Source organism: Talpa europaea (assembly GCF_964194135.1).
Source record: "Talpa europaea genome assembly, chromosome: 12".
Lineage (NCBI taxonomy): Eukaryota > Metazoa > Chordata > Mammalia > Eulipotyphla > Talpidae > Talpa > Talpa europaea.
This window is the reverse complement of record NC_140079.1, coordinates 56,054,827-56,079,460: the sequence shown is the minus strand read 5'-3', so window position 1 is coordinate 56,079,460 and position 24,634 is coordinate 56,054,827. Positions and strand designations below refer to the sequence as shown.

The window sequence follows — 24,634 nt, the reverse complement described above, 5'->3', positions numbered from 1 at the left end:
GAGGCATGGATTCCAATTTTTAGACCATTTACTGTTTGTGTCCAGTGACACCCACAGTCAGGCTTGAGAACAGCTGGGCTGGTGCTTGCAGGGAGCCAGCAGGTGGGAGGGTAGGGAGGTCTCCTGTCAGCACCGCTTTCCAGAAAATGTTAGTTGAACTAAATTATGGATTAGTGTTCTTTCAAATACATCATCCCTTTAGTGTACCACAGTGGAACAGATAAAAACTGTTCTCAGACTGGGAACTTACCTCAATGTTGAGGGCAGAAGATTCTGCTAAGGAAAAACAGAGGCGAGGAAAAGCTGCTTTGAAAATGTATCAATGTTTTTCTCAAAACATTGTAGAAAATATGATTTCATTCTCTTAAAAGGAATTCAGAGATGGAGTCATTAAAGTTGACTTACACTGTAGAGTGGTGTGACCTGACACTGAAAGGATAAATTGGCGTTCTAAGTCAGAATTGGATTAAGCTGGAAAACTGTTTAGGTGTATCTTGGAGAAAACCAGCTGCAAGCTTGCAGCCCTAAAATTTACAAACACAATTGTGTTTAAAAAAAGAGGTAGCTATCTTTTTTTAAGTTTTGTCACTCTGTGCTCTTTCTGGTTTATTATTGATAAAATCTGGCACTATTACAATCAAGTGTTTGGAAAGGTTTTTGGCCACCCCTAAGTTGGGTGAACTTGGCTGATAGCTAAAGGTAGATACATTTTAATATTATAAAATTAGGAAAATTGGAACTGACTGCCCTTTCCTGTCCTCCCACATGGTAAATATGTTCATTCCAAAGTTTGAAATAGGAGTATAGTGGTTTCATTCTAAAATTGTTCTTTAATATGAGACTATATTATGAGTTTAGGTGTAAATAATTTTCTGTGTAAGAAAAATAATAGGATCTAATTTGCTCAAGAGTATTGTTCAATAATATATTATTAATAAGGCATTTCTCCCTGTTTGAACTCAGGATTAATATGCCAAATGAAATTTTAGGAGGAAATGGAAGAATTCAGGTATGTTCATTGCATATTATATAAGATGACCCTATACATGGCAGCTTTTCAATGTCACCTGAAGGCAACATGTTCTTTCAAAGATTTTCATCTTTTCTTAGAAAAAAAAAACAAACAGGCTTCTGGCCTTCCCTTTCCACCTGCTATCTTCCTTCAGCCTCTCTTCTCAGTGGTCCCTGTATGCTTTGTTTGACCAGTAAATGACCACCCCTCAGTGATGGTAACACAGCACCTGTCAGTGAGCGTCTTGTATGAGTCATCCTGTGAGCTTGAGCTTCAGGAAACAGGAGTAAATGTATATGTATGTACATAGTCATATATGTATTCTAGCAAGAAAAAAATGTATTTATTTTGACACAGGGAAACACTGACTTATGTTGCTAAAGAACTTATGTTGCTAAAAAACTTGAAGCTAGTAAAATGTTCTCTTGTCAGTCCCTTAAAGTGGACCCTAAGTGACATAAAGACTATTCATTCAGCAGACACCTACTGAGCAACCCAGCTGGACACGTGAGTGCACCAGGTAGACCTAACTTTGAGAGACCTGTCATTCAGGGGAGGGCCGGTTTTTCTCCCTTGGATTCCTTGACTCTAGGTTGAAAAGGTAGGGCCTCGGCACTGCACTGTCCAGGTTTACAAAGAACTAAGGTGTTACAAACACAAAATGTTTGGGTGGGGGGGTATAGGGAATAACTTACTGGGAAGGTAATTTATTTGCTTAAGGGGAAGTTTGGGAACCAGTACCCTCTCTTTTAATCTACCAAGGATTTCCTCTTAGAGCTATTGCACAAAGTTGAGGTTATGCTTGGTAAGATACCAGACAAGACAGATATGCGCCTAAATTTCTAATGTGTTCTTTGGGTTTCAACTCTGGAAAAAAAAAAGAAAATTAATAAAGATTTTAATAAGTATCGATGTTATCTTTTCCTCTTACTCTGTTTTTTTCATTTTGCAGGATATTGCCATTCTTTTCTGGTACAATTTCCTATCTGTTTTATTAGGGGACAAAAGACAAGTTAACATCGTCTGCACCCACTTCTACATGCGTTGTTTCACAGTATCTATCTGATGGATAAGCCCTGTACGCTTTCTCACTCGTCTTCAAAAAGCTCATGCCAGAATTCCAACTACACCAACATTTTTCACAGGATAATTCTTAGGTGCCTTTTATATATTCTGTAGTTAACTCCACACTTGAAGCTTCTGTAGAGGTCAAGAATCCCAAAGAACTTGTCTTTGTATGGAAGAAAAGACAGTTGCTTTGAATGTAATTCTTAGAAAATCCAGATGTTTGCCTTTTGAAATGGAAATCCAGCATCAGAAACCTCAAATAGGCAGTGTTCTTAAAATTTTTTTACTTGATTTTTATTGTTTTGTTTGTGCCAGCTTTTGTCATTTGTACCTGACTGCTGGGAGACATGCTCCTTAGTGACTCAGTACATATATTCGATCATTTTCCAGGTGAGATTTCTGTCTGTCTTTGCTTCTCAGCCATATCAGAGACTGAAATGAAAGGTTGAGGAGGTAGCTGGGAGCAGGGAGGGGCCATGGTTCTCTTATGCATGAATTTACCCAGTGTATTTGCCTATAAAAGGTGACTTTTTAATAGCCCTCCTTTCATAAAAAGATAGTCATGACTACTGGATCAACATGGGTGGGCTTCTTAAGGGACTGTCTATTCGGTTACAGTTTGTGAAGTTGGCTGAGCAGACATTTGGGCATTGTGCTGGGAGCTGTGGGTGCATCGGGATCATAGTGACTGTCCTCTTCCTCAAAGAGCCAATCCTAGCAAGAGAGAACTGCTGAAGCAACAAATGCCTAGGGAATTAGGTGAATTGATTACAGGGAAAATAAGGAGCTGGACAGGATGGTGGGGGCTTGGAAGGGAGAGTGGTAGGCAGGCCCTGCATTGACCCAGGCGTGTACATGTGTGTGTCACCAGAAGTGATCTCTTCCAGGGCTTCCTGGTTTTCATCCAGGGTGGCCTGTGTCTTGAGAGGACAGTGTCAGTCCATGATAACTCAGTTGCTCTATGGTGTGGATGTCAAAGAAAACCACAGGTATATAGATGAGCTATGACAGATTCATTGTATGTTTTCAGAGTGTTTTTTACTTGCCAAGTTTATTTGGAGATAAAGACTTGATTTTTACTCAGACTGTGTTGAAAGCAGAAGTGCTCTGACTGCCTTCAGCAGGGTTGGGAGATGCTTTTGCAAAATTAGGTCCTATTCAGATGATCTCAGTAAAGGTGTTGTGGGCCCGTTTTTCGCTTACAAAGACCTTGCAGATTTTGGTTAAGTTTGGGACGTAAGAGTACATTTCTAAAAAGCTCCTGGATGATACTAATGTCACTGGTCCTTGAACCACACTTGAGTAGCAGCACTGAAGGGTTTGCTGGCTGAGGAATCCAGCTGCCTGCAGTTTTCACAATAGCCCATAGATGTCCCCAGCATCCATCAGATTTTACTTCTAAGAGTTGTAACTGGCAGTCTCTAGGCTTGAGCAATCTCCACAGTTAAAACAAACTAGAGGTTTCTTTTAAAAGTGGTATGTGGATTCATTGTTTCTCTGTGGGACTGAATGGTGTTTACCTACACTTTTTTAGGGAAAAAATATTTTCTCAAAATAAAATTGTTTGTCCAAGAACTGCCTATTTTGTTTACAATGAAATGCTAAATCCACAAAAAGGCATTTCAGGAATTAGCAGTTAGCCCTACACGGAGGTTACAAATAGAGAATTATTTCTACATTCTTAAAACTTGGATTTTAAAAAGAAACTTGTGTTAATACTAGTAATTTTTTATCACAGATTTACCTATAAACCTCACTAGTATAAATACAGTCATCCAAGCCTCCTGGAGACCATCTAGAGCTGTCTCCAGGGCAGGGCATATACCATAACAAAAGTTAGTATGTTACAATTAGCTCTTCATCTTCCCCGTATTCTTTTGAGGTGCCCACTTTATGGGTAAGTAAAGGACCACAGGAACAGGTAAATAACCCCACCGATGACATACATGGAAACTTGTATGGGCCATCCTAAAGTTCTATACTAGACCACCATTCATGCTCAAGCAATATCGGGAGGAGCTGATGTTTTCAATTTCCAAATAAGCACAATGGTGTCCCTTGTTAACTGCCCTCTGAAGGGTTTCATGAGCTTGATTGTATTTACAACATGTAATACTGTACAATATGCTACTGGCCACTGCTCCATGGAAGGTTTTGGTTCAGTTTTAACATCTAAGAGGTTTAGACAAATACATATGTAACATTCCTTTTAATTCTCCAGTTACCATGAACTGGCATTTAACTGTTCTGGCTTTCTGGATGAAAGGCCAGAGCAAATCTAGTGAACGCTGGAGGAAGGAGCAGACCTGGCAGTGGCTGTGAGCTGAGAGACTGGGATGTTACCTGTGACGTCTGTGAGATAGGACGCTAGCATTCATCTCACTGTCAGGAGAGGCCAACCTCAGAGCTACTGTGTACATGGCTTTGGTCAACTCCCAGACAGTTTCCTCCTAGGACTAAATAGCCCCGAGGCCTGTGGCATTGATAACTCAGGTGACTTTGAAAAATGCATTAAGTTCTTCTGAAATCTAACAAGCTTGTTCCATGTTTATGTTAAAGAGAAAGAAACTCCAAAGAGATTCAAGTCTTTCACTAGGGGAGTCTGACGCTCATAGTTCATCTGCACTTGAAAGCTGCAAATTCAGCCAAGAAAGGGCAAACGATTCAGCCCGAGCTTTTCATGAAATAGGATATTGACCAGAGGACTCATCTTTTCTCATGACTCCAGGGTTTCCAAATCCCAGCTTCCTCTTGCTTTGGTGCACTCGCGACAGGAGAACAGCTGTTCTTTGCTGGAGTTTTATTTCCCTACAGAAACCACGCCCCTACCTCTCAGACCCTAGGCGCCGCTCAGTTCGGTGATTTGGGCGAGGTGGTTGTCCTGGTTTCATCTAACAGGTTGGCAGGAAGCTGGTCTGCAGGGCACAAATGGGTGCCATCAGAGCAGTAGAGTGACAGTGGCATTTCAAGGCCTGACTTCACCTCTGTAACCACATTCACCCCAAAATAGACTTTCCTAGGAGCCAGCCCCCGTGGGTGGGCGGTGCCAACGAAGGCCGCGGATACCCTCTGGTCAGCAGACGGTTTCGGTTCCTACGGGCCCGGTTCCTGCGGGCCCGGCTCGCTCTGGGTCACGTGTTCGGTGTTCGCCTCACCCAACTGCGGTTCCCTTGGCAACGCCAGTCCCCACCCACCGGTCGCGGAAGAACCTGCACCGCCCGCGGGACTTAAATTGCGGGCGAGGCGCGGCGACAGGGGGCCGCGCGCCATGCTCCGCGGCCCGCGCCGCCTGCTCTGGCTCTGCTTCCCGCTGCTGCTCGCGCGCGCGTCGGGGCAGCTCGGCGCGGACAGGCCGGGCGCAGGCGCCGAAGAGGCGGGCTCGGGCCGAGCCTGGCCCGGCGTCCAGGGCCTACGGGAGCAGCTGCGGGAGGCCTCTGCCCTCTCCAGGCGGTACTGGACGCTCTTTAGCAGCCGCCTGTGGCCGAGGGAGTGTGAGGAGGACGCGGCAGCCTCTGCGCAATCGAAGGGTAAGACCTGACCGCCGGCCGCAGCTCGGAGGGGGGAGGTGCACCAGCAGGGGGAGTTGGGGCCCCGGGGTGACGGCTCCTCACCTGCTGGGCGTCGTGATCTAGGCCTCGGTCCGGTGCCTGAGCCACCAGCTTTCCTGTTCACTCTGCTCTGGCCCTCCCGTGTGCTGGGACGGCCTCTGGGGCCTGGGCACCCGAGCGCCCCTGCGTCCCTTGCCCACGGACAGGTCGCGCTGGTTCCCACCTCGCCGGTTCTGACTCCCGGGAGCTGCATTCACTGGGCCGTCTCCCAGCCTAGGAACTGCCCTCCCTCCCCTTCTGGACGACTCTAAGGAATGTCCCAGGTGGACGCCCCCAGGCGCCGTCTACAGTGCCTCTGGTGGAAGCGGAGTCGGGACTGGCAGCCTCACTCTGGACTTCGCTTTTTGTGGGTTTTTTTTTTTTTTTTTTTTCCTTTCGGAGCTGAGTTCTGGTTCTGGCTCTGGCTCTGTCACTGACAAATTGTGTGGCAGGTTTTGTCACATCACTGACATCGATCACATGATCTCCGAGTTCCTTCCTGTCCCTGTAGATAATTCTGGGTCCAGTGGTAGTGATCCATAATAAGCATCTATATTGGTGCTATACACACTGTTCACTTAAGTCTAAAGATTTCTAAATTCCAGTAAATGGTTTTTGTTTTGTTTTGTTTTTGCTAAGGCTGGCAAACTGACATTTGACAAAGGAATTTTGTCAAATTTTGTCAAAATTCCTGTCGACTCCAGGCACTTGGAGCTGACTGTGATGAGATGATTTTAGAATCCAAAACAATCAGACAGAATGATCACTTCCTGCTACTGTGTGTGCCCCTACTAGGTGCAAACTTTTTGCAGGAGGGGTCTGGGAATCCCACACTTCTAGCACACATTGTTTTGGGCATATTTATTCGACTGATTGAGACTTTGTTGGCACTGCATCTCAGTGCCATCTATTTCCTCAAAATCTGGAGGTGCCCACTCCTGCCCATGCCCTGAGAAGGTGCAGGGATGACCCAGGAGTGAAGTGTGTGCAGTGGGCTCTGAGGGAGAGCAAAGGATGGGAAGAACACTCCTCGGTCACATCAATTGGGCAACACGAGTTCTGCAGGGAGGTACTTCCTGGAGTGCCCCATACTCACAGCTCTCCTTTTGCAGGCTGGAGCCTTCCTCTGTTGGGCCAGCAGTACCTTGATATCCTGACCACATGGTACTGCACCTTCCGGGACTGCTGTGACAGTGGGGACTGCAGGATCTCCAACAACTTCTCAGGTTGGACCTTATATGGCCCTAAGGGGCTGGATCTGTGGGGAGGGGACTTCCTGGTAGTATTCACTACTCAACTCCACCATTGCTCCAATAGGTGGGTCACCAAACACTGCAACCCACTGGCTGAGATGAGAAGGAAGTCAGGCCTAGCAAAGGCTCTGAGCAGACTAGCAGACTAAACAGGATGTATTTATTTATTTATTAAAAGACTTATTTATGCATACAAGAACTGGGGTATAGGCCAGAGGTGCGGGGCTGAGGATTCGCCAGAGACAGAGTGAGGAGCAGAACAGGCAGACTGACTGAAATACACTGCTGAGGGGAGCAGCAGCGTAAACAGGAGAGGTCTGCTGCGCCATGTGGGTAGCTCCCTGGTTGGCCGGGATCAAACTCGTGCTGCAGTGGCTAGGGACAGCTTGATAACGCTGTGTCTTTAACCCCTGTGCCATCAGGGAAGCCCCTAAATAGGATGAATTTAAATGAATAAATATCTCCATAAAATATTTAGGGGTCCTGAAACTCCAGGGTGGGAACAACCTCATGGGCGTGGGAAATTGGGTTCCTCCTTCAAATAGAACTCTACCAACCATTCTGGGATGTCATCAGACCATGCAGAAAGAGAGGGTCCATTCTCTCCCTAAATTCAATCTTGATTTCCCAAACTTCAGAAACTAGCCCTTGAATCCCAGCCGTTTCAAGTTCTGCCCTGTGGTTTTCTTGATCTGAGGCCAAACAGGATGAATAAACGATCCCACGTCAGAGCAAGGCAGAGGTGGGCACTGAGCCTGAGTGGCCTCTTTTTTGCTCACAGGTCTCGAGGCAGATCTGAAGGAGCGACTGCATGGCCAGCATCTGGCTGGGGAGCTGGTCCTGAGAACTGTGAGAAGCTACTTAGAGCTGCCCCGGCCAGACAAAGCCCTGGTGCTTTCATTCCATGGTTGGTCTGGCACAGGCAAGAACTTTGTGGCAAGGCTGCTGGCAGAGAGCCTGTACCGGGATGGGCTGAACAGTGACTGTGTCCAAGTGTTTATTGCTACACTCCACTTTCCTCACCCCAAATATGTGGACATGTACAAGGTGAGTCCTGCCAGTGGGACTGGGGCAGGAATGAGGCCTTAATAACCCAAGGAGGAGGCCTCTGCTGTAAAGGAGGCCCTGAAGCCAGCCCTTCCTTATAAGGAGGTAGGTGCTGGAGAAACCTTGGGGATAGGGAGGTGGAGCAGATGGCCTTTGGGACAGAACCTGTAACCTAGAGAGATATCTCGTACACACAGATGAGGCACTGGGCCTGTGGAGAAAAGCCTATGTCCCAAGCTCTGTGTCCATACCAGCCAGACACTGAGCTTAAACAGAGATTCCAAGTGTTATTCATTTAGCTGTTAGGGAAGTAGTGGCAATGTCACAGGAAATGTGGAGCAGAGAGAAAAGCTTTTTTTTTTTTTTAAGATATATTTTATGCATGCAGAACTGGGATACAGGCCAGATGTGTGGAGGGTGAGAGGAATCACCAGAGAGAGAGTGCAGAACAGAACAGGAAGATCAACTGAAATACACTGCTCAGGGGAGCAGTGGGCGCGACAGGAGAGGTTTGCTGTGCCCTGTGGGCCACCTCCCTGACTGGGGATCGAACTCATGCTACAGTGGCTGCGGGTAGCTTCATAGTGCTGTGTCTTAACCCTTTGAGCCACCAGGGAGGCCCAGAAACAGAAACTTTATCAAAATCTCCCCAAAGAGACACAACCATAGTTAGCACTTCGGTGTACTTCCTTAGTCTTCCCTCTATTTTTTTTTCATTGTTGTTTAATGGACAACAAACTGCTCATTATATGCCAAATGGGTGGACAAATTATCTTTGCCACTCTGTTATTTGGGGCCCTTCTATTCAGACCGGTAGTATTGGAAACCAGCCAGATGACCAAAATCCACTGCAGATGGCAATGTGTCTGTCTTTGCCTTTCAGTTCCAAATATATTTGGAGTGTGTTAACCTGGGAATATTATGTTAGCTGGAGGACAGAGACTGTCTGTGTCACCTGGAAATGGCCTTGGAGGGCAGGGGGAAGGCCAATTTCCTAAGAGCAAGTGGCTGGTCAGCTGGAATCTTCCAGAAAGAACTAGCTGGCTTGGACTGTGGCAAAACTATTGTGGAGGTCTGCCTCCCCATGTGAAAACTGACTGCACAGCCTTGCACACACACACTTGGGTGACAGGAGCTGAAGTTAGAGGCCAGGGAAGCTAGAGGTGGCCAGGGAGTACCGGCCCTGCCTGGGGCAGGAGCTGGTCCTGCCTAGTGAACCTTGCAAAGCTGCATCTTTTCAAATGAAGGCTTGTTCTCTTAGCTGGGGTGGAGAACCCCAGCTGTGAGTTGACTGCATCCCACATAGGTCTTCCTGAGGCTTCTCTCCGAAGATCTCAGCCCAGCCTGGATTTCAGGACTGGGCACTGGCTGCCTTGGGGTACTTGAGCCTCTCTCTGCCTGTCACCCTGATATTAGCGCTTGACTGTCCTACGCCTTGGGGAGGATGAATCAATGGTTAGTTCCGAGAGGGGACCTCATCCTGGAGGGGGAGGAGGAAGACTGCGACCTGGGCTTATTCCCAAGGGTAGGCAGGCCCTCTCCTGCCTAGACTCGCCCCACCTGTTTGGTTTTCAAACCTGAGGGTACACAACAATCAGCTGGGAAACTTGGCCACGCATGCCTCTGAGGAGCTTTTGGATTGGTCGTTCTAGGGTGGAGCCCAGCCCCAGCCAATCTGTTGCTAAATCCCTGGGGAAGTCAGTGCCTCATTTGTCCTGGCACTGGAGGGAGGGAGTGTGCCACCACCAATTGGTCCCAACATCTCCCTGTATCCGGTGCAGGAGAAGCTGACAGACCAGATCAGGAAGACGCAGGAGCGCTGCCACCAGACCCTGTTCATTTTTGATGAAGCCGAGAAACTGCACCCCGGACTGCTGGAGGCCCTCCGGCCATACCTGGAACGCCGAGAGCCGGAGGCACACAGGGCCAAGACCCCAAGAACCATCTTTCTTTTTCTCAGGTGAGGACTGAAGAACTAGTCAGAAGGGCTGGGGGAGAGGGGGAGGGCGGGAGTAGGCGCGGCGTTAGAACCCTCTGACCGGGTGCTGTATGTGCCAGGTTTAGGAGCTGTTCCCTGGGATGTTAGTGGGCAGTGGAGCTTCCACACTGTCCTAAGCTACATGTGAAATCAATAAAAAAAAAAAAAAAAAGCTGTACCCTTAGGCCTCTCTCCTGCTGCCCTGATTCTACCAAGGTACTTCTGCAGGACGGCCCCACCACTCACAGCGCAGGCCAGGTCACCGGCTCCAGCACCAGCTGCCCCTCATTCAGCTTCCCCCACGCAGGTGATTCTCTAGATTGTGAGGCTCCCTCAGGCATGGCCTCCTCAGGGAGGCACCACTCCTACACTGCTGTCCCCCGCCCCCATCTTAGAAAGGCATTCATGGTCTTTTCAATTGCTTTGCTGTCATGTTTCAGATGTAAAACATATTTGTCTAGTTGCTAAATGTTAAGTAGGTAACACGTGTCACCGTACATAGTTGCAAAATGGTTTTTCTTGTGATAAGACCTTTTAAAATCCACTCACTTTACATCCCTTGGATTTATTTTATACTGGGAGGTTTGTACCTTCTAACTCCCTTCACTCATTTTGCCCACCTCACACCTCCGGCAACCTCTGTCTGTTCTCTGTATGTACGAGCATGGCTTCTGGGGGTTTGTTTTTTTGTTTTTATTTTAAGGCTCCACATATAATATGGTGTTTGCTTTTTTCTTAGTTCACTTGTTCACTTAATGTAATGTCCTCATGGTCCATCCACCTTCACAAATGGCAAGATTTCCTTCTTTTAGAGATGAATATTTCCTTTGTATGTATATATAATTTTTTTAAAAGATTTATTTCTGCATACAAGAACTGGGGTACAGGCCAGAGGTATGGGGCGTGAGAGGATTCACCAGAGACAGAGTGGGGAGCAGAACAGGCAGACTGACTGAAATACACTGCTGAGGGGAGCAGCGGGCGAGACAGGAGGTCTGCTGTGCCATGTGGGTCACCTCCCTGGCCAGGGATCGAACTCACGCTGCAAGACTGGAGATAGCTTCACCGCACTGTGCTTAACCCCTTGTACCACCAGGGAGGCCTTGTACATAATATTCTTCTGTGTGTCTATATATGTATACACACTCTGCGATTTCTTTATCCAGTCATTCATCAGCGGATATTTAAGTTATCTTCATATCTGAGGTTACTTCATATCTTTCCATAATGCTGCAATGAACATGCAGGTGTAGATCTTTTTTAGTGTTTTCGTGGGTCCTGTGGGAATTTTTTTTAATTCTTTGAGGAACCTCCATATTGTTTTCCATAGTGGCTGCATCAATTTCCATTCACACCAACAGTGCGTATAAGTGCAAATTCCCTTTTCTCCATCTCCTTGCCAACACTTGTTATCTCTTGTTTTTCTAACTTTCTAGCAGGTGTAAGATGATATTTCATTGTCATTTTGATTTGTATTTTCCTGACAATTAGTTATGTCAAGTACCTTTCATGTACTTGTTCGCCATCTGCATGCCTCCTTTAGAAAAATGTCTATTCAGATCCTCTGCTCTCTACAGGGATGCACATGGCTTCTGGGTTTTTTGCTGTTTTTTTAAAGACTCCACATATAAGTAAGATCATATGGTGTTTGCTTTTTTCTAACTTAGTTCACTTGTTTACTTAATGTAATGTGAATTGAATTTCATATTGAGTTGTAGGAATTCTTTGTATTTTTTGGATATTAACCCCATTCGATAGTTTGTATTTTCATTTTGTGGATAGTTCTCTTTGCTGTGCAGTTTTAGTTTGTTATGATTCTGCTTGTTTATTATTGCTTTTGTCACTTTGCTTTCAGTGTCAAATCCAAAAAATCATTGCCAAGATCTATGTCAAGGGGCTTACCACTTGTTGTTTCTCTAGTTCTATGGCATCAGTTTTCTGTTGAGACCTTCAATCTGTTTTGAGTTAGTTTTTGTGTATGGCATTATATAGTGGCCCAGCTCCATTCTTTTGCATGTGGTTGTCTTTTTTCCAGCACCGTTTATTGAAGACACTTGCCTTTCCCCACTGTATATTCATAGCTCCTTTATCATAAACTCATTGGCCATTTATGTGTGGGTTTATATCTAGGTTCTCTAGCCTTTCCTGGTCTGTAAGTAAGGTGTAGGGGACTCTACAATGTGCTGCAAAAGAGGGCAGGGCGCCCTCCCGTGATGATTTTAAAAGGAAAGCTGAAAGATTTTCTGATAGAATTTGAGTGCGCAAATTCATGAGACGAGGGCAATAAATTCTTGCCGTTCTTCCCCCTGGGTTCTATATTATTTGGCACTATTTCTGAGGCAGTCCAGAGGCCCAGGCTCACTAACTCATGGGCTATCTTGCAGGAATCTTTGACTTTGCATATAGCTTCCTCCCTCTCCTTTTCCCAGGCCTGAGGTAGCTTTTGCCTCACGACCATGGCCAATCTTCCCCAAACTTAGGCCTCATGGATCTTGGGCAGTGCCTGGAGTGGTGCCTGCATTGACTATCCCACCTGGCTTTCAGATCAGAACACCTTCCCTGTCCAGGTACCAGGATTTCCTCATATGAGCCAGGTGTCCCTATTATCTCTAGGCAAACTTTTTGGTCATTAACCTGCTGTCAGCAACTTTGTCCCCTCCAGCCCTGCCTTTTCCCCCAGTGACCTGGCCTTTGTGGCTGACCGAGGCCACGTGGTCACTGGCAGGTAGACAGTGGAGGCAGGATCCAGGGAAGAGCCACCCTGCTGGCCTCCACTGCCTGGGGACACAGGCCACACAGGCTTCAGCAACGAGGAAGTGGCCTCCTGTTCCAGTGACTCTGGTGTGGCCTGCGAGAGCCAGTGGTGACAAGAGGCCTAAATACAACTGCAGGGAGCGCTAGGCCAGGCTGACAGTGCCTTTGCTGTGTGGAGGCAGAAGTGTGGAGGCGGCTGCTGAAGCAGGGAATACACGCAGTGTGCAGTGGGATAGGGGCCACTTGGAGTCTTTCTAATCTTGGTTGAAGGAATCTGGAGCCCACAGGGGCAGCACAAAACCAACTTTAACAGCACCAAATGTAGAAGGCTTTATTAGGAATGGGGTCTCAGGGCAGGACAGGACACGGAGCTCCAAGCTGTCGCCTCTTCTCATTGAAGGTATAAAGTGACGGGGGTAATTTTAACACCTGTGCTCTTTGGGCTGTTGTCAGGAAAAGGATAGAAAGGGCTTTGAAATTTTAAAAGAGCTATATGAAAATGTGGAATCATAGTTCTTATATACCAGTACGCAGAAAGTGTTTGTAAATGTGTTAATTGCTAAAGGTGACGTCAGTTTTCTGGTACAAGAAACTAATGATTGTGTCAAGTTTATATTCTTTTTTTTAATGTTTTTAAAGATTTATTTATGCATACAAGAACTGGGGTACAGGCCAGAGGTGGGGGGGGGCGGGGTGAGAGGATTCACCAGAGACAGAGTGGGGAGCAGTGGGCGAGGCAGGAGAGGTCTGCTGCACCATGTGGGTTGCTCCTTGGGCACCTGGGGATCGAATTCATGCTGCAGAGGCTGCAGATTGCTTCATAGTGCGGTGCTTAACCCCTTGTGCCACCAGGGAGGCCCCCTAAGTTTATATTCTTTAGGAAAGACAAATAGGGTAGGGTTTGTTATCAGAGTGGCTGTCAAGTCTCCTTCCTCAGGGGTCTCAGGGCCAAGAGCTAGTGAGATTACAGGTGTTGTCCTGGAGGCCTCTTCAGACCTTCCAGTCAGGAGGGGGGCTGGGAGGATATGGAAAGGAACGGAGATGCTCTGGGAAGGTAAAACTGGTCTAAAGATGGATGTTGGAACCAGGTTGCAGTTGCTGAATACTGGGGGGGGGAGGGGGGGGTGCGTGCGTGCAGAGAACAGGCCTAGGTTTTGTCTTGGCTGGTGAGATAAAAGCCTTTTACATGAGGAAGAGAGAAACTGACTAGAGGATGAAGCATAAGAGAAATTCAGATGGGAGGTAGAGATCATGTAAACACATGTACAGAGATGCCCATTTATTCAATAAATATTTAACACCTGATATGCGCTAGTGTTATACACAGACTAAGCTTCTGCTCCTAAGTGTCTGGTGAGTGAACATCACTGGCCTACCTCCAACCCAGCATGTCTATGAAAACATGCCTTTGCCTCCGGTGTAGAGCGCAGGTAGGGAAATCCCTTGGCTCTTAGGACCTGCCTCAGCTGATGCAATTGTGGTCACTCTTGTGCACACAGATGACCTGCCTGTGGACCCTCCTGCACCATGGAAGGGGCGGGGGTGTAGGGAGGGCAGCAGCAGCATCTTGGAAACTGCTTTCCTGTGTGCAGGTGTTAGGGGAACTCTGAGCAGGAGTGAAGGATGGCAGGATGAATAGACGGTCTTCGTGCCATCCGTCCATCCAAATATCCATCTATCCATCTTGCCTATCTGCCATCCAATAATCCTGCCATCAATCCATGGATGGTCGGATGGCAGGATAGATTGTAAGATTGCAGGTTAGATGTTAAGATGGCAGGGTTTTGATTGATGAAGGGAGGGGGAACAAGGAGAGAGGGATGGCAAGATGGAATCCAGGATAGCAGGAAGTGATGGATGACAGGACTGCAGAATGGGTGGCAGTGTGGCTGGATGGCATGATGCAGGTAGGATGGCAGATGATACAGTGGATGGCAGGCAAGATGGATGTTTGATGGTAGGTATTAGGTTGGGTGGATGGATGGGGAATGGCGGGATGCCAGGAAGGCAAGATGGCAGGCAGGATTGCAGGACGTATGGCTGGAAGGCAGAGTGGATGGATGGATGTCTATCTCCATCCTGTTGCCTTTATACTATCTTTCCTGCCAGCCATACATTCTGCCTTCCTTGCACGTCCTTATTGACTTAAGAGTTGTTCGGTAGCATATTGTTTATTCTCCACAAATTTTTGGTTTTCCCTCCCCCCTTTTGATTCATTTCTAATTTCATGCCCAAAAGATGTGTTCAATTCTCATAAATTGACTCATTTTTTTTTGTCCCACAGTATAGTCTACCCTTGGGAATGATCCATGTACACTTGAAAAAAAAAAGTGTATTCTGTTGCTTTTGAGTAGACTGCTCTGTGAATGTCAACTCCATCTCATCTAACTCATTGTTCATGGCCCTTTTGTTTGTTTCTAGATGATTTGCCCATTGCTCTAAGTGGAGTGTCAAAGTCCCCTATTATTGCTTGCTGTCCAGTGTCCCTTTAGGCCTGTTCACTTACTGTCATCTTCCTGTTGTACTGATCCTTTTGTCACTAAGTAGTGTCCACCTTTGTCACATTACCTGCTTTGCCTAGAAGTCTGTCTTATATAATGTAGTGGTTTCTGCCTTTTTAAATTTTCTGTTGGCTTGGAGTACTTTACCGCTTTAAGTCTGTTTTTACAGCTTATGTGATTAAGCAAAATATAGTTGGGTTTTGTTTTTTAACCCATCTGGCCACTCTAACTTTTGGTTGTTGAGTTCAATCCATTTATATTTAGGGTGTTTCTTGATGGTTCTATCTATTAATTGCCTTGCTCATTTTTTTTTTCCATTCAGATAAAAGAGCTCCTTTCAACATTTTTCTTGTAAGCCACCTACTCTTGTCAATTTATATTACCGTCCTCCTAACTAATTCTTAAATCCTCTCCATCACCTCAACACATGAACTATTGCAGAGGGCTCCCTGACTAGCTTTCGGCAGCTATGCCATGACTCTTCAATCCAATCTCTGCAGCTCTAGAATGATCTTATAGGTGAAGGGTGACCTGATCAGGCTTACTTCCTAAATTCAAAACCCTTCAGTGATTCTCAACCTAAAAATCCGTGAGATGTTCTAAGATTTTCTCACACTAGCTGTGGCCTATCTTCCCTGCCTCATGTCTGATGATTACACTGTCTGCATTTACTCAGAAGCTTCATTTTCCCTCTGAAGCCTTCTCCTTGGGCCTTGTTCCTGCCATTAGCATTTGCCACGTTGTCCTAGAATTGCATACACACATGCCTCTTATTCTACACTGAAGTCAAGGGGAAGAGCCGCATCATACATCTTTGTGCTCCCAGCAGTCTCAGTGTTGGTCAACAGGGAGCTAGATAGAGGGTAGGTGGTAAAGCAAGATAATGTCTTTCTTGTACAAATCTTTGGGTGTTAGAAAATCTCCTGGGGGAGGGAAAACCCAGGTCCCTCAACCTCCAACTTTTGTCCGGTCTTCAATACAGTGACTTAAATAATGAAGTTACCCACTTAGAAACTAAATACAGAAATCTGTTAACAAGCAATTGTCTCTTTCAGTAACCTTGGAGGCAAAGTCATCACTGAGGTGGTCCTGAATCTACTTAAGGCTGGATGGTCCCGAGAAGCAATTACTATTGAATATTTAGAGCCCCACCTCCAGACTGAGATCATGGAGTCCACAGGTAATTGACTCCTAACCACACAGAAAATAAGACTCTGGTAAGAGCCATGGGGTGACAGGCTTGTTTAGTTATGGGGTGGGCAGAGCACTGAGGACACACCATGAACTCATCTGTCACTCCAGGTAGGCACAAGAAAACAAGCTGAACTCCTTTTCTAAAAAATGCTTTTTGAAAGAGCATAGTGGTTTCCCCCATGAGAACATCAATGGGTCAGCCTCCAGTCATAGGTAGGGTTCTGCCATCAAAGGAAACCGTCAGGTAGGTAGTCCCGTGACTACCTAGTTAACCCGCATGCATATCTAGTTAACCCGGACATTCTCTTCATGAAAGACAACTGGATACTTCTTGACAGAGACTTCTGGAGTTGATCTGACATAAAACCTTGACAAGGCTTTAGGGTTAGGTTCAACCCCAGGTTAGACGCCACGTAATTCTGGGTTTTGATTTCAGACAGTGGCTTTGGCCACAGCTGTATTGTGAAGGAAAACCTGATTGACCTCTTCGTCCCCTTCCTGCCACTGGAATACCGCCACGTGAGGCTGTGTGCACGCGATGCTTTCCTGAGCCAGGAGCTTCTATACACAGAAGAGGCACTCGATGAAATTGCCAAGATGATGATCTATGTCCCCAAGGAAGAGAAACTCTTCTCTTTTCAGGGATGCAAGTCTATCTCTCAGAGAATTAATTATTTCTTACCTTGAGGGGTGGACAAAGACTTTCTGAAGCTGCCTTCTTTCCAGGAACAGGACCATAAGGGATGGGAGAATGACGCTGGCATCCAGCAGTCACTAACACACAAGTGGCATGAAAAAGGCAGGCTTTAAATCAGAAATAGATCCAACTCTTAAGATCACATAGTGCCTTAAAATGTGGGCCAGGTGAGTAGAGAAAGCCCTATGGGAGACAAACTGCAAGGGCTTATTCACACCTCAGCTCCTATCTGCAGATGCCTGGACTAGGATGTCGGGCCTGAAACTGCTGGATCTTAAGTGACAGACAGAGAAGGAAGGATTAAAGTTCTGCTTACCAGCACAGGGGGTACACTGTGGGTGTGCAGGCCATGGGTTAGCTTTTAAGTTGGTCCCAGAGGGAAGCCAAGCAGTTTCTGTGAGCAGAGGATCAGCAGAATCTCAAGCAAAAGTAAAAAGTGCACAGAGGAAGAATTCTTAAAATAATCATGGTAGTGTGTAGGCTGTTACTCTTCTGCAGATATAAGGGCCTGGAAGACATGACACTTATACGTACAGATTAAAATTTTGTATTTTTCTAAATCCCTTAGTTTACTTTCTTATTGAGACCTAGTAATTGTGCTCACTCTGCAACATTCGATATGCCAGTTGCTGGTGGGGATCGGGGTGTTTACTGGTGCTGACAGGGTAAAATGAGTTTCCTTTTGGGACCACATTAGTTGAGCTAGGTTATTTCCACCTAACTGATGAGGCTTCCACAGCACATTGCTCTTCTAAATGAAAACTGCACTCCTGTGCTCCATGCTTCAGCTAGATAGAGAAAAACATCCATTTTTGAGAACTGAGAGGCCCTGTGTAAACATGTACACAGAGGGTGCTCATTGTGTCCTTTTTCTGGATTAACACATGGATCTTTTTAGATTTGTCATCACCTTTAGCCCTGGTAAGATAGAACACTGTCTCTCTACCATTTAACAGTTTATTGCTCTCATTTACTCAAATAACTGTCACAAGACTAGGAATACCTGCTCAAAACACTCGAATTAATGGAACTTAGTTTTATATCACTCATGAGATAAAAGTAAACCTGGCCCAACTGCACAGAAAAATGGGGCGAGCTATATAGCTGCTGGCTAACTGCCTCCGGCTCAACATCTTGGGAAGAATATGCAGATTAGACACCCAACTCTAAACTCTATGTACACCTTAAAAGGCACCTTCCATACAGTTAGGTGTCAGTCACAAAATAGCTGACATCCTTTTAGCATTGGCCAGCCATGTTCAATGTCATAAATACAGGGTTTGAACCTGTTAAAACCTCAGCAACCAAGATAAGCAGCACACAGTAGCGCAGAACACTCAAGCCAGAGGGCCCAGCCCGGAAAGCTATATAGTTCGGCCACTTACCTGTAAGACCACAGGAAAGCCATTCATCTCAGTTTAACCGTGGTTTCCCCTGTAGTAAAAGTAAGCATAACTGTACCTACCTCAAGGATTGTGGAGCGGATAGTGAGTTCATCTTTTATAAAGAGCAAGATATCCTAAAATAAAAACAGGGAGGACGACCGAAGGGGGAGTTTGAGGTGCGTAAGCCAATGCTTAACTGCCATTCTGATGGGCGTCCCATATGCACCACTAATTATATCCCACTGACACCTAATTAAAACATGACTTCTAAAAGCACTGATTTTTTAAATTAAATACCAAGTTGAACTCGACTATTTCCTGTGAGGTTCTACACTTACTCTTATTAATGCTACTTTGGCTCAAAACATTTTTACAAGACTTAACTTAGTCCTCAGAACTGACTTTGAGAGAATTACTCATTTTCCAGTCCCCTTATGTTGGATGGAGGCGCACGCACACACATACCTTACGAACCAGTTAGGCTCCAAATGTTGTCCTTGGCCATTTCCAAAAATGTAATCCATCAGAGGATGAGCATTTGCCCCCACAGCAGACATCTAGAGAATGTGCCAAGGATGTTTGCTAAAATCAGCTTCTTTACCATACAGATATCTATTTTATGCAGAGAAAAATTCTATTTACATTTTCTGTCTGTTCAAATTATGGGAGGAACACTCCAATTCACAAACCTAGTTTGCCAATAAAATATTGCAACCTTTATTTAAAACACAAGTTGGCAAACCTTGTGAGACAACAGGCAGACAGCATTCCCCTTACAAGGGCCTCATTTATTTACATCAAGTTTAACACTGTTAGCAGTTCACAGTCAGACAACAGGGTGAGAATTAAATTAGAAAAACAAAATAACTGAAAATATATTACAATAACAATTAAGAACAGATACCTGACAACACTGGTAGTGTGACCCATGATTGATGTGTTTTCAGTTAAGTCCCATATTGTCTCGCTGTGCCCCCTCAGTGATGTGCACAGTGCCAGGCCCGCCAGACCTCACCCCCTGCACCCACCTCGCTCACACCTGCAAGCGTGACCTTTGGTATAAAAGTTTGATAAGTTTAAAAAGAATCTGAATCATGTTTTAGGACAGAGTTCTGTCAAACACTATGAAATGTTCAAACTTCTTTTTGCCAAGGTTGTGTAAAACAGGTTTCTCCACTGATAGTCATGACTGAATCAGATTGCAAAGAAGGGAAAATACGGGATCTATTCAGGACATGCCTTAACAGCTCAGTCAGCCTGTTCATGGCAAACACACCAACCAGGGCACAGCTTCTATTCACCACAGGGAAAGATGATTTACTCCTCTCCCACCTTCTCCCCTCCTTTCTTAGCACAACAGTATATGTACATAACGTGGACATAACATGTACCCTCAGATACAGACTGAGATCTGACAGTTTTCAAACATACGCCCTAAAGAACTGTACGATGAGTACCTCAATGTCCTTTCTAGTTTCTGAATATTAGTTTCTCTGAAGGATAATCAGCCTAATCAAAGTGATTTCTTAGGATCTCAGAAAATTTCTCTCATAATGAAATTCATGAACCACACCCACCATGAAAAATGGTTTGTCAAAATGCAGGAAGGTTGGTTTTTTCCTGGCTCTCATCAGCCAGAACATCTTTGTCTACGGGCATTCTCATCACTCACAACATACGGTTCAATACTTCTGCACTGGACAGAGGAGCATTTGAGATTCACCAGGATGATCCTAGGGCAACGTAGGATCCTGGATTCTCTTCTGATTTGAGAGTAAGTTTGGCATACCTGTGTGATGGTGGTATGAAAACTGCTGAAAATTAAGTATGTATGTGAAAATTTTATTAACCTTAAGTCCCATTCTGCAAGTAAAGTTTATGGTGCTTAATTTTACATGATTTAAAACTCCTATCCTGAGGCTCAGAAGCAAATCTAAGCAAGCTTCAACCATAAAACCCCCCTCTACTCCCTTTCTTAGAGACTGCTAGCATTTGAAAAGCCCACAATCATTCTCTTAAGAACCAGAATACTTGAGACCTCAAGTCCTGTGTGTACAAGTTCAGTAGCTGGGAGTGACAAATAAGATCCAGTAACTTGCTGCTTTCAATCACAGTGATAAACAAAGACTCACAGAACAGACAGAGGGCATGAACAGGGTGTGATGCGAGGACACTGCTAGGCTCTTTTCTCTTAGATGGTCTGCAGGTTTGAAGATCCACTCAAATATCATTTGTGACCTCGGGCTGAGTAAGCTGGGCTTTGCCACTGGTTCGGGTCATTCAGCAATGGGGAAGAAAAAGGATATAATTTTCTAGGAAAGGTAAACAGTTTCATATTTTTTTCATTATTAGTAGGAGCAAAGAAATGCATGCACTTGGAGGGAAGGAGAGTGACACTTAAGAGAGTGTCCCTCCCCCATTTAACCAGCGGGATAGAGAAAATAGCCCTCTTTGAAATCAGCACCCCACGTTGGCGGAGAGTATCTGAAGTGAGGACCCTCATTGACAGGCTTTGAGCCACTGCTACCCATAAAGTTCATTTACGCCAGTTCTATAATCTACTTCGGCAACCATGCAAAAGCAGACCCACCCACAAGGTTCTTCTTTGCAAAACTCATGAAACCCATCTTGGAAGAGACAGTTTTCTAGGAGCACTCTCTGCCACTCTAAGTCAGCTTAGAGTCGTGATGACCTGCCTAGGACTTCTCCTGGGGGAAGCATGGGGTCATCTTGCCCTAATTATCACAAGAAGGAGCCTTCCCTCATTTCCTATCCTTAGGATCTAGATAGTACTAGAAACTAAGGACCTATTATCTTGCACATATTGTCTCAGGGCAGAAAGATACCTTAGGATCCTGAGCACATTATCCTGGGGTAGAATAGATACCCAGATGGGTGGATGAGAAGAAATTTTCCTTTTGGATAGTATAAACCTCATAAAAAATCAGCTTGGTGTTAAGAGTTATCCAGGAGGATGGTCTGGAGCAGGGTGCAGCCCACTCCACAGTTCGGAAACCCACCCATGCTTCCCTGGTAATGCAGGAGCAGGGAATGGCAGTAAGGTTCCAGCTATGAGAGTAATTCTGTTATTCCAGGCACTACTGGTTTGCCAAGTAATGCAAGCCTTGCATTAGAATTTTAAAGTCTGGTAGTTGGAAAGCTGGACTCTTACCCAATGTATACAAATATCTTGATTGGTGAGAGTGCACAAGTTTTAGAACCAGCCCAAGGTCTCTCCTCTCTGACTAGCAAGTAGGGCTATGACTAGCAGCAACTTCCCTGGGCTGTGACATAGGACCTTAGTGCTGCCTTTGTAAGCAAGCTAGAGGCTCCCTCGGAGCTGCCGTTCCCTTTCTCTCCGGTTCCCAAATATCCTAAACTGAAGCAGGCATTTATAGACGATGAGCTTACAGTCTTAATAGAAGCAAACAGAGAGAGACAGCTGGGGTCTATTCATACATAAGAGGAAACATATCCAGAGACCCACCTACATAAAGAGGACTGGGCACAACAGATATTTAGAGCCAGGGATGGACCCCCACATCCAAGTAGCACAAGTTAACACAAGCAAGATGATGAAACCCCAAAGTCATCAAGAACAAAATCACTGCCAACCTTCTAAGCCCAATGTGAACTCCTGTGGGGGCACAGATGGATAGCAGTGATGACATCAGTAACAAAATGGAAGGGAATAGAAGAGGTCAGAGCATAGCTACAATTCTCAAGTGGCCACCAATGCAGTTTACTCTTGGGTATTTTATAATCTCATAGGTGAGTTATGACCAGCTACTCTTCTTAGAAAAAAAAAAAAATAAACACAGATGAATGTCAAGTCATTTGTAACTGGTAGGAAATCCTAGAAAAGTAATTTCCAAAGTGCACTGTTTCTAGGGCTAATGTCCCCGCCATCCCACACTCCCAACACCCCCCCCCAAAAAAAAAAAAAAACAACCAACGAAACTAAGCAGGACATAGGTTTAAAAAGACACTGTCAACATTAACAGGTAACGAGTCAGCTCCCACCATATTTAGGATACAAAGCAGCTGAACATGTAGTGGATAAATGTTCAAGGATCAGAGGGCCTCATTCTCCTTGAACCAAGGTCCCTGGAAGAGCTTCTTTGTTCTGGAGTAAACAGACATGGCTACTTTTAAAAGATTATATAATTAAACCAGAAGGTTGGTCCCTAGTTTTCTGAAGTCATTCAGCACTGAGCTACCATTTTATTTAGCAAAACATTTACTATACCTGCACATATTCATTTAGCAGTTTCATATTTATAAATGTGATAAATTACCAAGGTGACTGTTTATATATCTGCATCTTCAGGTCCCCCCCAGATTAGAGATTATGCCAACTGGCATCTAACCAACTGTTTTATCTTCTAAATAGACATTAATACAACCTTAGAATTATATTACATTGGATACTTTTCTCAAAGTGCTTTCATATACATTATATCTCAGTCATTAAAATAATACAGAATAAAGGTTTTTAGGATTTTTTTTTTTTAAGAAAAAGGAATGTAGGACTAGGTTTCTTAGAACTTATGTTGGTATTTCTTTATTACAAAGTGCAGACTGCGATGTTGCGGAGATCTATCCAAGAGAAGGACCCCATATAATTTAAGTTACTGAAGTCTACTGAGTGCTGCTTCTCTAGTGTTGCCATCACTCAACATTCAAGCCCCATGAGGTTAGAGTGTGCCAGGAGCATGTGCTTTAGAAAGTGCAGCACCATGCAGACTGATTGTCTAGCTGAGCCACTTTTTTTCATTACAGTGTCTCACAAGGCAGCAGGAATGGTGGAAAGACCCCACAATCAGAAATCAAGAGACCCAAACTCGAGCCCTGGCTCTGTCACCAATGAACTGCTGTGATAGATAATGGAGAAATAATTGACCATCCTCTCTCTTCCAATTCCTTAAGCTATAAATAACAGTGCTGGGATTCTTGGTAAACACACTGGCTGTGACCCCCACCCCACTGGCAATTCTGACCTGGGGTAAGGACAATATATCAGGCTTTTGCTTTTTTTGTTTTTTGTTTTTTTTAAACCCCAGGGGATTTTGTTGCACATCCCTGGCTAAGACTCACTGGACTATGTGGTGGTGGTGGTGGTAGTAGTAGTAGTAAACATTTATGGAGTGCTCATTATATGCCAGGCACACAGCTAAGTATACTAACATTATCTCATTTAATCCTTACAACAACCCTGAGGTAGTTACTATTATTATCCATGTTTTCCAATAAGGAAACTAAGGCTCAGGAAGGTTAAATGATGGGCCTCTGGACAGGCTTTAGGGTCTGAACTCTTAATCACTATGTAGCATCTTTAAACTCAAAATCCCCATGGTATTACTTTAATAAATATGGGCTATGCCTTAGCAAAGTCAGCATGGTTTATTAACTGGGTACTATTTTACTAGCCAACTTAATCATTTAAGTTGTAAGAAAATTCTAATTTAAATCCCAAAGTGCAGCTAGGACAGGGTTTCCACTATTAAATGACCTCAATGTACAGTGGTCTTCTGGACAAACACTGAATTTCTTAGGGCCATATTTTTTAAGGCTATATCTCTGAATATCAAGAAGGAAGTGTGCAGGAAAATATTACATTTTAATTTTACACAAAGTCTTTTAAGAATATATTTCATGTAAAACACAATCAAGATGTATTCACAATCAAGATGTATTAGATGAAACACTAAGACAAGAAATCTACACTGAAATCATATCTGTAAATGAAAGGATTCAAGCTGTGGTAGTCCAAAGATATGCACATATATAACAGCTTTAGAAATTTTTCACCACCTTGTTGAAGGGCTTTTGCTCCTGCTTTGCTTTTAAACAAGAAAGAATCACTCTACTTTTTGTTTCTACAAGCAATTTTCTCTGTTTTGAATTCAAACTTTTACATTTACAGGTTAATTTTTAAAAATCTGGTTCAAGTAGAAAATAGGAAAACTTGTTATATTTTCATAGTAAGTTGACAGTGCCTCTTTAACCTGAACCCTGAGCCCTCAACTCCTGAAGTCACACAGTTCAAGCATCATGTGGATGGGGTGTGCTACAATAGTCACTGCTACTCTTACAGTGTTAAGAAAAACCTATTCATGAACTTATTGAGCACCTGCAGCAGGCAAGACAGAGCCAGG

At 44.7% G+C, this 24,634-nt stretch overlaps 1 protein-coding gene across 1 annotated transcript; it reads left to right on the top strand.

The window, feature by feature from the left end:
- Positions 1–5,348: 5,348 nt before the first annotated feature.
- Positions 5,349–17,081, top strand: TOR3A (torsin family 3 member A; the record flags this gene model as incomplete). Its single annotated transcript, XM_084250471.1, has 6 exons — positions 5,349–5,607; positions 6,780–6,893; positions 7,702–7,967; positions 9,749–9,927; positions 16,256–16,380; positions 16,831–17,081. The coding sequence occupies 6 exons, from the start codon at positions 5,349–5,351 to the stop codon at positions 17,079–17,081; spliced, it is 1,194 nt and encodes a 397-aa protein (XP_084106597.1).
- Between the last annotated feature and the right edge of the window lie 7,553 nt (positions 17,082–24,634).